We start from the raw sequence: 14,941 nt of genomic DNA, 5'->3' as shown, positions 1-14,941 counted from the left end.
CTATCCTATTCAAATAGTTAGCTCGGGGTACATATTATACGCCCATTTATCGACACACGACCTTCGTTGCCGTGTCTCATGAAGCTTTACTCTGCTCATTACCATTACCACAGAAGATATGATGACAGCTATAAACAATTTTTGATGGATTACCCAGTGAGCTAGTATGCATTTTTCTGGTATACCTGTTAGTACCCATTATTTGTTTGTTGAAATATTAATCCAGTTTTTGCAATTTTGGTCTTGAAATTGAAAATACGCGATAGGAAAAGTTAGACTGAAAAGCGGATGTCACTCCAATATACAAACCCAATATAAAAATAAGTTAAATATTATGCCTTGAAATTGGTTGAAATTTAACCACCATTTTTTTGCGATAAATCCGAGGTAATCAGTAGCCCACAAAAAACTTATAGTACGAGATATTGGGAAATGGATTTTACAAGTCTCGACACTGTAATATCTCGACAACAACGAGTCAGGGATGGTTTTTCGCCAAAAAAACGAGAGAGATTTTTTTAATCTGGGTTACCTTTCAGGTTTCCGGGTTGTGGTTTCAATGATAGGTTTCCCGACGTGCCAGGCCAAGACAGAGCCCGTACATGAGTTGGACAGGTCTGCCTGACAGACCTCGCATCAACAGGTTTAGCGCCATTTGAATTCTCAAATTCACACGTAAAACACACGTCCACACCGTCTATGTTACCAGGCCACCCCTATAAAAGGCCTTTGTTCATAAAGGACAACTCTGTGTTCTCCTCGATGTGGACACATATGGTGAAACTCGCCTCTAATGAACAAACAACAATGATCTACAGGGGGTAGAAATGCATCTTTTGAACAAGGGAGTCCAACGACTCCCTACCCTCAAAACATGGGTCGCAGTCTGGGTTTCAAATTAAGATGATTAACATACAACGAATGTGCTTATTTTGAAGATTCATCATGATTGCCGTCAGCGCAAATTTTCTGCCATTAGCCTGAAAAATCGCGGTAATTCTGCTAGGCCCGTGGCTCGCAGACGAACTGGTTCAGTATCACAGAATTTTCAGGGAGTCACAGTCTTGCAGGCGGTCGCGGCGAGGTAAAACAGGGAGGTATTTGATCGGACTCCCCCGTTATTTCGCCACCCTGCGTCTAGTGTTTGTTATTTAGAATTCTACTGCAGAGCATGTTATTACATCGAAACAGATACGTCACAACAGGATGTCTATTAAGAAAAATCGTCCTTAATGTTCTTAAATGCCTTCACTCATTATAAGGCATTTTATTTCCTGTTCTAGACAGATACATGTGCTTCATTTTCAAGGGACATTCTGTACGGCAAAACACTTTCCAGGATCATATACGGAATGGGCCAGGCTTTCTGGACTTATGGACACTGCAGAACGTGTGCAATACTTGACTTTTATGCAAACTGGGAGCCGTAACCAACAATTACCGATCAAAGGTTACAGTACCTTCCTCATGAACTCGGCCAACCAGCACAGCACACTATACGTACACACAAATTGATTGCTGATGGATAATGATTGCATGATCCAAGAGGTAATAAATCCAAAACCAAACATGGCGGCATTCAGAGATTCACCCCAGCTTTACAGAAGGCAGTACTCAAATGTTCTTACGGCTAAAAAAGACGTTTGTTTCGCGTATACCCATGTCACACCAGGCCCGATTCACTTACGTCGTACTACGTCCGCTTAAGAGCGTGTTGTGCGAAACGTGTTAGAACGCAGTTGACGTATATGGACGTTACTGCGATCGCGAGTCGCTAGCGCGGTGCAGTCACCATGAGCGTGGAGAGCGTGAGCCAACTGCCTGAACATGTTAAAAAACCAATATCGTTGGTGCGTGCGTGGCGGAAAGACAACGCAGTGCGCGGCGTAATTGAGACGTGAAGGCACTAGTCACCACGTAACTCGAGCGTATAGTACGAACTTATGATCGTGTCGGTCGTGCTAGGTGAAATTGTCGCACCCCGTTCTCAGCACATGTCAATGTTTTCATCAGGCTGTACTATCCCATGGAGATGTCTTCTGCCGACTGACACGTTCTCACTATGCCATGGTGCGTCTCTAGCAGCATCGACCCGTCGTACTACGATGTGTACTACGCAACGACGCTCAGACCACGCCATTGTGTGCTTCGCATTACAATGTTAGCTTACGCTCAGATCACGCTCCTGCGGAACTTGGGCTATAAATTTGGGGCTTACCCCTGGACCACCACCAGGATCCACTATGGATGATGGCAACACTACTCATGACGATGTTTCTCGTAGCGGACACACTCGAATTACTGCGATTGCCAAGCCCTCATTCATGCTGAAGAGGATGAGAGGTGAGAAATAGAAGTCTTTGGCGGCATGCTGCCTGATACTATTTATGGGTATTAAATCAGTTAGCAAGTTATCTTGATTGTGACAGCAGGCAAACATATGATGATGGTCTTAACGGCGCGCCAGTGTTTCATATGTCGTTGCCGCGCAGTCGGGCGCCTTGCCTAGACCGTGATTAAGTCGCCACTAGGGCTTGCTGGCACGACAGTTGAGGCGCCGCTGGGTGGAGCAATGCGATCTATTAGGTCGCAATATAGACGCAGGTGAGCGCAGTGCCAAGGTGAGTGCCGGTGTGCGTGTGAGCGTGTGCTGTGAAAGCTTTGTTGAGCGCAATAAGTCGGGTGGTAAAAACGCACTTTAATCTAGTATCGACGTATTAGATCGTAGTATCGGAGCTGGGCCCGCCCTGGGGGCCCATTGGCCCAGCTCTCACCACGTCACCACACTGCGGCAAATTTTTGTGAGCGTGGGCGCGATCGGTGTATGAGCGTAGTCAGGTTGTGCATAGCCTTAACCCGGCCTAGTCCATTTCACCCCCCCCCCCCCCCCCGTGCCCAAAAAGTATTCATTGCGACGATCGGCCAAAAAAAATCGCATGTGATGCATTTAATTTTATTTGGACATGTCATTATATGGCGGCTTGTCATTATTAAGTATAAAGAAGTATTGTCTAAATACCACAAAAAAATATTTGCAAAATTTTTTCTTGCTGCCTAGCTCCGTTGTCTATTTTTATTTCAGCTCGTTAGCCAGAGACAACATCTTTTTTCTTAGGCCCTTACTAGTATCTAGACTGTAGCTTGAACGTTCCTATTGAGGGTGAGAAGGGCGGAGGCAAGACCACTAGCACTGCCAGCGGCTCTACTCGCTGCAGTGATGGGTGCTTGCGATCCTCTTGAATTGATCCACGGCGTGTATTTGTACACGGTGCGTAGAGTCCCGTGCGAGCACGGCGCGGATGCCACAGCTAGTTAGCATGCGCCATCATTGACCGTCACGCCAAGCACCTACAGACGTGACAACAGAACATCTCTTCTTGTCATATCAAGAGTTGCGTTACAAAGTTATGACATTAACAACTCTACACTGTATAATGTAGCAGTAGCACAGTTAGCAGTAGCAAAGTACGCACGCACGCACGCACGCACGCACGCATTTGTCTATAAAAACACATGTCTTCTTTATTCTTGTTTGACTTTCGTAGTGAATTCGAACAAATATATCAGCTACACTTCCGCACCCACCTAATCTCTATGGGCTAATTCTAATAACAAGAACAATAATAACAATTCAAATACAAGTTAAGGAATGACATTGACGTTGACATAAAAGATTTCAACATATGAGCATGGATCTCCAAGTTTAATTAGAGGGGGTGGGGGGGTCCTTCTCTCCCACCTCCCTCCCTCCTACCTCTCACCCTACCCCCCTACGTCCCGACTTTCAAATCCGTACGTCGAGCCATTTAGATTTGTGCCCAACTGTTGACGGACGGCCGGACGCACGGACGCACGGACACACGCACGCACACATGCACGCATGCACGCACGCACGGACAATCATACGATTCTACAAGCTGCATCTGACTACGTCAGATGAGCTAACGATCAAAATCCTCAATCAGATGTGGTTCATGTTGTACACCTACTTACTGAGCCATTAGAAATGCCTCCACATTCCCCACACCATTGCTTTTACATAGATTAGTTTCAAGGGTTTCACAAATCGCAGGAGATCAAGTAAACCAGTCAGGAATCGTAAGCGAGAAATTCTGATATATAATATACCTAGGCTATCCAGCTGGCGTAATTGACAAGCAGTCTCAGCCAATCAGCAATCAGATAAGGACATTTTAAAATACACCACTTAGCATCAAAGTGAAGCAAAGTCGATAATTAGGCCTGCGTGCATTAAACATGCGTAGAAACGAGACGAGCTTGATTACCAGAGAACCTAAAAGATCTATCAACAAACACCCAAGGTGTGCGCCATGGTTGTCAAGCTCAGATGGATAGGTAAATTCCAAGCGGGCTTTCCACCATGCAACAAATGCTCACCTGGAGCCCAACATTTCCCAGCAATTCTATACAGCACTTGTACTTCTGTGCAGCCTGTGTTGGGTTTCCAGCCAGTAGCAGGTGTGACGCTTGCTCACTGTCTGCAGAGTATTGCTGCCGCAGCTTTACTGAATCATCACCTACACACAGAGAGTAGAATACAGCGAGTCGTTAAGCTTACCGGCGCTGAGAGGGTCTATGTCCCCCAGGGTACTGCCGGAACGTACCCTGGTACTATCTAATATGCCGGACCGTACCTCGCCTACTCCACTAACGAGTCTAGGGAGTCGCCTACGCCTACTCCCTAACCATATTCAAAGACCAGGGTCCATTCGCGCATACCCTGGGGAATAGACCCTATGGAGCTTACCCGGCGTGGGCAGCTGTTTATTGTAGTGGCTATAGGTATTTATAGCTTCAGTCATCAACTGATTTAAGGCCAGTGGATAAAAAGGAATCGACATTAAAATAAGTATAGTGCCCACAGTTCATGTTATCTGCAACAAACCGCTATCGCGTGCAAGCACAACGTTGCAACGGCGCATTGTCATTGCTAGCTGTTGTTGTTTGCGTTTTTGTTGTTGTTGTTTGCTGTTGGTGTTTCTTGCGGTGGTTATTTTGATCATGAGTAATTGATGACGTTGTTGGTTGTGTTAGTTATGTAATTAGTGTGTCGATAAGTATATAGTTTATGTTATTAACCGGCAACCATGTTGCTGCAGCATGCACAGGACAGCTTATCAATCGCAGCGGCCATTGTTAAAAGAACACAAGTAGTATGGGCGACATTGTAAGGGCCCTCCATGAGATGCCAACACATATTGATAGCAATCGTTTAGTTGCTGGCCCATATCAAATAGTAGTTGCTCGGGTCACGACGTTCACACGAGCTTCGCTAGGGGGTCCGGCAATTTTTTTATTTCTGAGATGAATTTAGCGCATTCTGAATGTCCAAAAATGGCAATAATTGAAAAAAAAATGACAATAATTGACATCTTTTTTTTTTTAGATCACTCGAAATTCGTAGTTTGTGTTGAATGTGGAAATAGAAATATCGTATAAAAACGCGAAAATCGTAGTGGTGGATCTCCTTCACGTCATAAATTAAAGTAGAGTAGCGTGTAACTCACCAAACGTTGTTGACTTCTCGCTAGACGTAACTTTCGCCAATGTTTCTTCGAAATGCCTCCTGATGTTCTTCAACTTAACGGCAGTTCACGTATAACAGCTATATCAGGCCGCGACATATAACGAAATTGATTTCATACTATTGCAATGCTTGCTGGCTGTCTCTTGTGTTTTGCTGCTGCTGCTGTCCCCTGTTGTTTTGCTGCTGCTGCTGTCTTGTTGATTTCTGCTGCTTAGCTTGTTTTGTTTCTGGCTGTGGCCTGCCTGCTGCTGCTTGCTGCCTGCTGGCTGCTGCTGCGGTCTTGCTCCTTGAGTGGCACCTTCTGCTCTTGATGCAGCTTCGCCTTGCATCCCATGACCCTCTGAAAACATTAAAAAGCATTTTGATACAACGCTCGGGTGTTCGATTACGAGGTCAATGACATACCAGTGTGAATGCAGCTGCGACAAGAAAGTCCCGCTGAGCGTGGTCTCCTTGGCGTTGTGTATATTCGGTATTCTGCAGCTAGTCGCTAGCTGAGCTGCGTGTGTACGATTTGCACAAACAGTAGATCTAGTCAAACATGGCTCCCTTTAAAACCCGTTCGCCTGCCCCGCCGCACGCACGCCCATAAGAAATAATAGGTAACTAGGGCTAAAGATTTCACACAACCATTCGATTAATTAAACAAAATAAAACATACGCAGTACGCACTGCTACATTTCAGCTAATTACCCTAGTAGCTGATGTCCCAGTATAGATATATATATGCTAAGTGCGACGGTTAAACATGTACACCAGAATAACACAGTTAGTCCAGCAGCAGTCAGTGACAACCTTTGTCTAATAAAGCTTGCTGGACTTTAGCCAGTTTCTGATTATTCCTCCATTAAGGATCAAGCCATGGGTAAACGCGGGAGCAGTTTTAATGGCAGCATGTAGTGTGCACCGCATACATCCAGCCGCCCATCTTCTCTAGTGATCCGTCACCCTGAATATGCCTGCACAGCAAACCACAGATCATGTGTAAGTCAGTATCTCTGTAATACATCTGTACAAATACATAGACAATGTAAAGGTCGAGTATCTCTGCTAATGACATCTGGCACGAACACAGATCATGTGTAAGTCAGTATCTGTGTAATACATCTGTACATAACATAATAGAGCAGCAGTAAGTCAGATCTATGTAAATACATCTGCACAAAACATACACAGCACCACGTGTAAGTACTATCTCTGTAATATCATCCGTACAAACAAAACACGACCACTTGTAAGTCAGTATGTCTAGTAATACACGCAAAACAAACATACACAGACCACGTGCAAGTGTTTTATCTCTGTAATTACATCTGCAACAAAACATCAGACCAGTTTGTAAGTCTGATGTTCCTAAATAACATTCTGTACAAACATACACAGACCACGGTCCGGTCGCGGGTGCAAGTCACTATCTCGTAATACACCCATAGCAACATACACAGACCACATGTGAATCCGTATCTCTGCGCCATTACATCCATACAAACAAACGCATTACATGCGCAAACAGACGTCAAATACGACATTTAATACTGTTAGGAAAAATTCACTGCAATGTTGATTGCACGGACGCAGAGAATGATATAGGCAACTGTAACATGCAAGTAATACTACTGCAGTGCGAACAAGACACTAAAATTGGGCTCAAAGTTTTCAGTGCAAGAATAGACATCACGTTACAGCTGTGATAGCATGAGCTTGAAGACTTGCTCATGAGTGAGAGTACCTTTGGCAGGTTTTCGTCCAGAAGCATTGCACGCGGAAGCCAAGTCTGATCTCGCGCACTCGAGTACTTCTCCATTTCAATGTACACGCTGGCAATGCCCATGACAATGTGAACAGCCAATATACCCACACAGCCTCTACATGTACTTTCTAATTCTACACAAACACAACAGGCTATTTCTTACATGCATTACAAAGTAATTTCTTACACACTCTCATACATTGCGGTTCATACATAGCACTGAAATGTTTAGTCAGGACTTTTTCAAGGAGCATTTTATCGAAATTCAAGACATTTTATCAGAATTCTAACACAGAACAAAAAACATACGCTGGATTAATTTAATAACCCCATCTTAATCACTGCATGGCCACCTCTTAAACTTACCTGGATCACCATTAATAAACCCTGTCTAAACACTTGTCACCTTTTACAACATACGCTGATTTACTGACTGATTTTACTGACTTACAGTCACTTACTGTAATTTGTGACCATCATTTAACTGTCTATCGTGTCTATAGCTTTTTAAGCTTATTTAACGCAATTTTAATCGAGGTTTGCACATTATTGATGGTACAAAATTTCTGTTTATTACAGGCAAGGATTCTTTCTAAAAATGTAAGGACTTTTCAAGCACAAAATCAACATTTACTAAATTTCAAGGACTCCCCTCAAATTCAATTACTTTTCAAGGACTGTGCGAACCATGTTATAAGTTGTTTCTTACATGCCGGAAAGTTTAGCACTTCAGTAGGAAAGGGATGAGATGACCGTAAAGATACAAAAACACGCCTTAGTACAGTGGTTCCCAAACTTTTTTATCTGGGCCGCACTTTTGGAATATAAATTTGCTCGCAGCACACTAAATTTTCCCATGATAAGAATTACATTCAAAAACAAAAAACAACTCCTAGCAGTGCTTGATTCATAACATAGAGCACAACTACTTTATATGATCATGTGACATCCAGAAAGTATAATAAATCTTACAAATAAGTGCAAAAATAACACACGATACTATTTAACACTGCACTGAATACAAAGGGAGATGGCATGAAATCTAGAAACTTCTGGAAAATTCGACCAGTTTCTAATTCTATACATATATATTTACCATATTATATCACATGTAAGTGTAACAAAATAAATCAAATGAGAAAATGACCTTCATATTTATTTTTGGCACATGAATTTTTTGAAAATGTTTCTTTGTTTGTCTTTGAAACTTTCCACCACACTTGCCATCCTCTTGCGCTGCACCACTGTGACATGCCCGCACCGTTTGGGAACCACTGCCTTAGTACATTCAGATGGAACCTTTTAATCAATTACACACAACACAATTAAACTTGCTGGTTGCATGTTCCCTAAAAAGTATATTTAGCAGTTTACCTGTGCCCGATTTCCGTAAACGATGTGATTGAATGGATTTATCTCGATGGCATCTGTATAGCGATGTAGTGCCTTTGAATAATCTTTCTTTAAAAATGCGTTGTTGCCAAAGTCTTTGAATCCTCTACTGTCCTGGTGCAACATTAACAGACAAGCAGTAAATACCACAAGATGACAGCTCAATGTATTCAATAAACGTAGACAAGTATAAACACATCAAATAGACTATGCTATGATAAGCCACACAAAAACACACACATCATGCAAACACTTGGTCATTTTGTACTCCCTAATATACACTCTAATTTTATATTATATGTTCTAGTCATTTGATATGACATATTCCAGTATATCATGACATATTTCTCAAATGATCTATGAACTTGCTGACAGTTACAACAAATGAATGCATTTCAGCACATGAAAAAAGGAACCACGTCATAATAATTAAACTGACCCATTTGTCTGGTGTGACTGACAGGCAGATCTAACTGATCAGTGTTGTGACAGGATGCTTTTAAAAGACAATGCTGGGAAAAGAGTTGCCACAAAGTCGGACAATTTGGCATGCACACGAGAAAAATATGTATAAACTAGTCCAGGCTGACCGATCTAGCAGCAATATCAAACTGGAGCATGCTTATCTCACCCAGATGGATAGGTCAATTTGCTAATCACCTGGGTACGCCGATCATCTGCTTTCTCATATTCTAAAAGGACGTTTGGAGTCACCACAGATTCTATCATGTAGCTGCAGAGTGATACAGCAGTAACCAACACGGCAGTGACAGACTGAAGGGGGTTTAGCTCCGGGAATAACCACGCAGTCTGTCGCCTGCAAGCCGTCAAATGTGTGATGTGAAGACACATACGTTGATTTGAACGCACCTAAACCCTGTCCCACCCCTCCGTCATCTCCCATCATATCAAGACACGCCACATTAAGTTAAGGTTACTCTCAAGGTTTTAGGCAAAATTTTACCGATTTTCCATTTTCAACTTTATTCGATGGCTAACACTATGTGCCACCGATGTACATGCTCATTTCTCCATATAACGATACATGTGAACTTTCAGAGCGTATTGATTATCCGCGCACACGTGTAGTGAGCTGCGGCTGACGTCACTGATGACATCAGAGACATGATACAACCAGAATTTTCATGATATTCACTAAGCCAGTATCATTCACATCAACCCTTCTACAGATGTTATCTGCCAGTGATAGGTTAAACTATCCCACGCTGCCCAAAATAGTTCTTTCACCTCACTACACACCTTACATTAGGCGCACGTTTGTTGACATATAGCTTAGTGACGTCAGGCAATGGGCGGTGTTCGTGCGTTTTGCATGAAATTGCGTTGGTAACCTCGTAATTTCTCAAGGTGCATTGAACATTTTACCAATTTAGTGGTGTCAGTTAGTCATGGATATGTCACAGTAAGTACCAGGTTTCTCCCTACGTTGCGCAAACGGGGCGTGCGCGCCCCGTTTGGGAAAACTCCCCCCTGTTTCAATCGTTGCGCCCCGTTTAAATTACCTCCGCCCCGATTAAATTCCACCACAATAAAAGTTGGACAGCGAGGGAATCGATCGTCAAGAATTCCCATTCCACCCGTACCACGCATGCACTGCAGCCCATACACAAGTTCAAACAGTTAACCTGTACCGCACCCAACAATAACTATGCACCGACTCGGCTATCTTATATATACAAGAACCCCAAATACCGTCTATGGTGTGGTGGCGATTTTACGCATTAATTAGTGGTACGGTAAAAAAACAGGCCCCCGGACCCCCCAAGTTTCCCCTCCCTTCCCCTCCCCCTCCCCTCCCCCCTGTTTCAATTTCATCCTGGGGAGAACCCTGAGTACTAACAGTAGATGTTTTACATACGTTCACCCATTTTGCAAACAGGCGGTCGATCATTGTGAAAAATAGAAAAACGCTGATTCTCCGTTTCGGTTTCTGACGTAGTAGCCGATGTATAAATGGATATTTCTCTGTGTTCTAATTATTACAACACGGAATAATTGATTCAATTCTAACACACTGCTTGATTTTTAAGCAGTTTTTTTCATTTTTCTCAGTAAATATGAAACGGTTTACTGCACAATGTTACCATGAGCTGACTCGTATTTCGAGAATAGTTGCCAAATCTACGTCATCCGCGTGATGTCACGAGAGCTGCGTTTTTCGCGTAGTTCTATTACAAAATAAGTTTAGAGCGCTGTATAAATTTTTTTATTGATGCATATAGTTGAAAAATAACAAAGCTATATATTACTATGTGTAACAGCCATATTTTTTTGCTTTCGCAGGGTCTTTAATGCAAAGTATTGATTCAGCAGGCATGTACACATACACTAAAGACACAGACTTACCCAATTTCTTCAAACATGTACCCATGATATAATTTTTCCATCAATCTCTCCAGAGACATTGGTAATGTTGTTTTCATCTCACTGGTTATTGTTGGAGCCAGCCTCTCAATAAGCTCACGAGCAAAAAATGAATCATCCCTCTGAAGGTAAAAAGATGCAGCCATTGCTATTACCTGCGTTCACACGAGACTCCGTATTTATGAAATTCGGTATTTGCGAGCTACCGAATCTGAGACAAATTCGCGACTTAAGCCCTGCTCAGGTCGCCCTACGATTTGACTATCTGCAACCACTTTATCGCCGATTAGCAGCGTAGCAACACACTTATGTCGACTTGAAGTGACTTAACGCTGTACATCGCCGATCAGATCATAGCGTTCTGCAGGAAACTAAGACGGGTTCGCGGCCCCAGTATTTGTACTAGCACAAGCAGTTATTTAGCAGAAACAGAGCAAGCTTGATGCCGGGACCAGTCTACATAAAACGAGTAACATGACCAACAAAACGGCGCTTACAAGTAAACATCACTGTCATCAGGTAACTTCGTAAATCTATCCTCAATTTTCTGAAAATCGTTATAATCATGTGCAGAAAAATTATTTAAAAAATTGCCTGTGGTATACGGAAAACTTAATATATATTTGAGAAAGGGTTTGTGCAATAATCCCTCCTTGTAAACTGCTGTGTAGGCTGCCATTTTGTTAATCACGTGACTTTTGATAATCATGTGACTCGACACGTAGCGGTGATTGGCTGCCACTCACGATTTGTCGCCGACTGCCGCGTAGAAATAAAACCGTTTCTATTCCTGCGATCGCAGGCGGCGATCGTATTTTCGATTGTAAGAGAACTCATGTCGATTTTAGTCGCCGATGTTTTTATCTGCGATCTGGCTGGTTTTTGACGTACGATCTTCAAATTTTGTCGGCAACTAGGACGTAAGGGCGACCTGTCACCTGAGTTGGCCTTCACTCTACCCGAGCGTTCACACGCTGTTTCGCGGCTTCAGAAATGCCGTATTTATTTACTTGCGAGCTGCGAGTTGAAAAAAAACAATGCGTCCAAGCGAACAATGCGAATTAAACAATCAATGCACAGCAACGACGACGACAGAATACGTAGACTATAGTCCGCACTCGACAGTTCCACTCGCGTCAGTGTAACGTGAATGGAACTGTCGCGCGCAGACCAGTCTATAAAATACGCGGCTTCAGAAATGGTGTATTTGCGTTCAGTTGCGTTCAGACGAGAGAAATACGCGGTCCAAGAGATTCGAAATTTCTCAAGCACGAGAAGTAATTCGGCATCTGGGAAGCCGCGTATTTAAACAAATACGGCATCTATTTAGATTCAGTATTGTTGGACCGCGCATTTTTGCCTAGTGTGAATGCTAAATACCGAATGTATTGCTCCGTGTGAACGCGGCTATTATTCTTCCTGAATTCGTATGTTAAAGCAAACACTTGTAGGAAAAGCCTTAGAATAATACTGGAATAATCAATGGGAAACTTACAAAAAAATCTAGCATCCTTTTCAGCACAAAACATAAAGCCATTGCACACACTTGTTCCTGGTCTCCTAAAACATTATCTTGAGACCTGCAAGAAAGCGTGTTATTAAAAGCCAAAGAATTTCCCAGCCGATTGTAACAGACAAACACACACCATTTTTCCAAAGGGTTTTATACATAAGAGGTGAAATTAACGCATTGACACAACCCCGCTGTATTTTCCACATTTTAGTAGATAAAGTGTTATAATTTTAGTATGTTTTAAAGAAATCCATCATGATTTTGCAAAGGTGGGACTTTACTGAATGGAGGCATTCAACAATGTCAGTGAACAGAAGCTACATGTGTTTCTTGACAATTTTGCCAGTTGTATGGGTGTGTAAGTTCAAGTTGAAGAATAAGACGTCCGATTATTTTGGATTCTGAGTGTCTTTTTATTTGGTGCCAACATGGACTGCGCGTGCTCATGTAAATACATTGCTATAGCAAGGATAACATATCGTATCGTAGCACAGTATAGTACCTCAGGGTTCCTGACAGATTTCAATGCACCCATTTCCCACCTCACATTATTTATACCGGCACCACTTTCATAGTCAAGGTTTCACTTTCATGGTCAACTTTCATAGTCAAGGATTCACTGCAGTTACCTGTCTGAGAGCAGCCCACCCGTGGTGATCCAGTTGTACTCCAATTCCCTTGTCGATGTGCCTGATAGGTATGGTTCCAGCAGTCTCTGCTTCAGAACACGGTGCTCACGGCACGTCAGGCTCAGTATCAAGTCCTCATCTATACGAGTTGAGCGACCATCATATTATCAGGAGTAGATATCTATATAGGATCAGAGTCTTCTATTATCTACTCCTGATATTATGTGCATGTACAATAGGGGTGCAACGAATCACAACTCCACGGTTCGGTTCGGTTTTCGGTTTTCACATTTCGGTTCGGTTATTTTCGGTTCGAATATTTGCGATCAATTACAAATCTTATAACACCAAACAGAAGTGCAAATTTAATAATCAGACTGGTTTATAAATACCATAGATCTGTAGGAAGCCGGCGGATCAACATATAAGTTGTCATTTTTGCAGACAAAATGAACGCGTTGACCTTCTCGTGGCATGTAGCAAGTGGTCTATCAATGTTATCTGCTCGCTGATTGGCCAAGAGTTTACGACCAGCCAATCGCAGTGCGCGTATCTCAAAAGCGTATATATCGGGTATATATAAAATGTGGAACCGAAACCGAGCCGAAAACGGAACGACGGTTCGAATATCCGAATGGTGGCGCAAAAACCGCGGTTTTCGGTTAACCGCGGTTAACCGTTACACCACTAATGTACAACAAGTTATACACAAACTTACAAAAAGCTGAAGGTAATTTACAACACCCCATAAGTCGTCCAACGTGCTCCCACCTACTAATCACCATGCCCCCAACTTCCAGCTTTGTTCACCTTTGACAATCCCAACAGTCATGCTGGTTTCACAGCATGATGTATATGTCTCGAAACTGAGGCCATAATAAAAATATTGTTTGTTTGCCCTCACCCGACCGACCTGCCAAAAAGGGGCCCCGACTCAAAAAATTGTAATGATCTTTTTCTTTTTCTTTTTAAGGATACTCTCAAGGTTTTAGGAAAAATTTTACCGATTTTTCATTTTCAACTTTATTCGATGGCTAACACTATGTGCCACCTGTGAACGTGCTCATTTCTCCATATAACGGTACATGTGAACTGTCAGAGCGTTTTGCTTGCCCACGTACATGTGTAGTGAGCCGCGGCTGACGTCATTATGAAGTCAGACACATGATACAATCAGCATTTTCACGATTCACAGAGGCAGTATCCATCAACATCAGGAGTAGATAATAGGAAATTCCCTATTATCTACTCCTGATCAACATCAACCCTGCTACAGCTGTACTACTACCCTGATCCAATAGGTATCCCACAAGAGCCTAAAATAGTTCTCACACCTCGCAACGCACCTTACATAAGGCGCGCGTTTGTTGACAGTGACGTCAGGCAATGGTCACCTTGTAATTTCTCAGAATTTCTCAAGGTGCATGGAACATTTTACCAATTTAGTGGTGTCAGTTAGTCATGGATATGTCGCAGTAAGTACTAACAATAGATATATCACATACGTTCACCCATTTTGCACACAGGCGGTCATTGTGAAAAATAGAAAAACCCTGATTTCTCCGTTTCGATTTCTGACATAGTAGCCGATGTATAAATGGATATTTCTCTGTGATTACAACTCGGATTAATTTAATTTTACACTCGTTTTAATGGTAACATATTGTGGTAAAGAAGTGTGTCAGGGATTGTTATTAAGTGCCGTATTTTTAGCTCATCTGACA

At 42.6% G+C, this 14,941-nt stretch overlaps 1 protein-coding gene and 1 long non-coding RNA gene across 3 annotated transcripts in view; both read right to left on the bottom strand.

Annotated features, from left to right (window-relative positions):
* LOC106812271 overlaps positions 1-14,941 on the bottom strand; it is a 24,962-nt gene that overhangs the window by 7,617 nt on the left and 2,404 nt on the right. For both annotated transcript variants that reach the window (XM_014816103.1, XM_014816102.1), the window contains exons 4-8: positions 13,218-13,356; positions 12,571-12,655; positions 11,058-11,197; positions 9,351-9,507; positions 8,673-8,804 (exon numbers count right to left, since the gene is read on the bottom strand). In XM_014816103.1, coding sequence (XP_014671589.1) covers positions 8,673-8,804; positions 9,351-9,507; positions 11,058-11,197; positions 12,571-12,655; positions 13,218-13,356 — 653 coding nt within the window. The remainder of the gene's footprint in view (positions 1-8,672; positions 8,805-9,350; positions 9,508-11,057; positions 11,198-12,570; positions 12,656-13,217; positions 13,357-14,941) is intronic.
* On the bottom strand, positions 3,314-5,689 carry LOC106812273. Its single transcript, XR_001394317.1, has 3 exons — positions 5,667-5,689; positions 4,399-4,538; positions 3,314-3,348 (listed from the first exon to the last, which is right to left on the bottom strand). It is a non-coding gene; the product is annotated as an uncharacterized LOC106812273 (long non-coding RNA).

This window comes from Priapulus caudatus, unplaced genomic scaffold, assembly GCF_000485595.1.
Source record: "Priapulus caudatus unplaced genomic scaffold, Priapulus_caudatus-5.0.1 Scaffold628, whole genome shotgun sequence".
Classification (NCBI taxonomy): domain Eukaryota; kingdom Metazoa; phylum Priapulida; class Priapulimorpha; order Priapulimorphida; family Priapulidae; genus Priapulus; species Priapulus caudatus.
The sequence above is the reverse complement of the archived record's forward strand: the minus strand, read 5'-3'. Positions and strand labels throughout refer to the sequence as shown.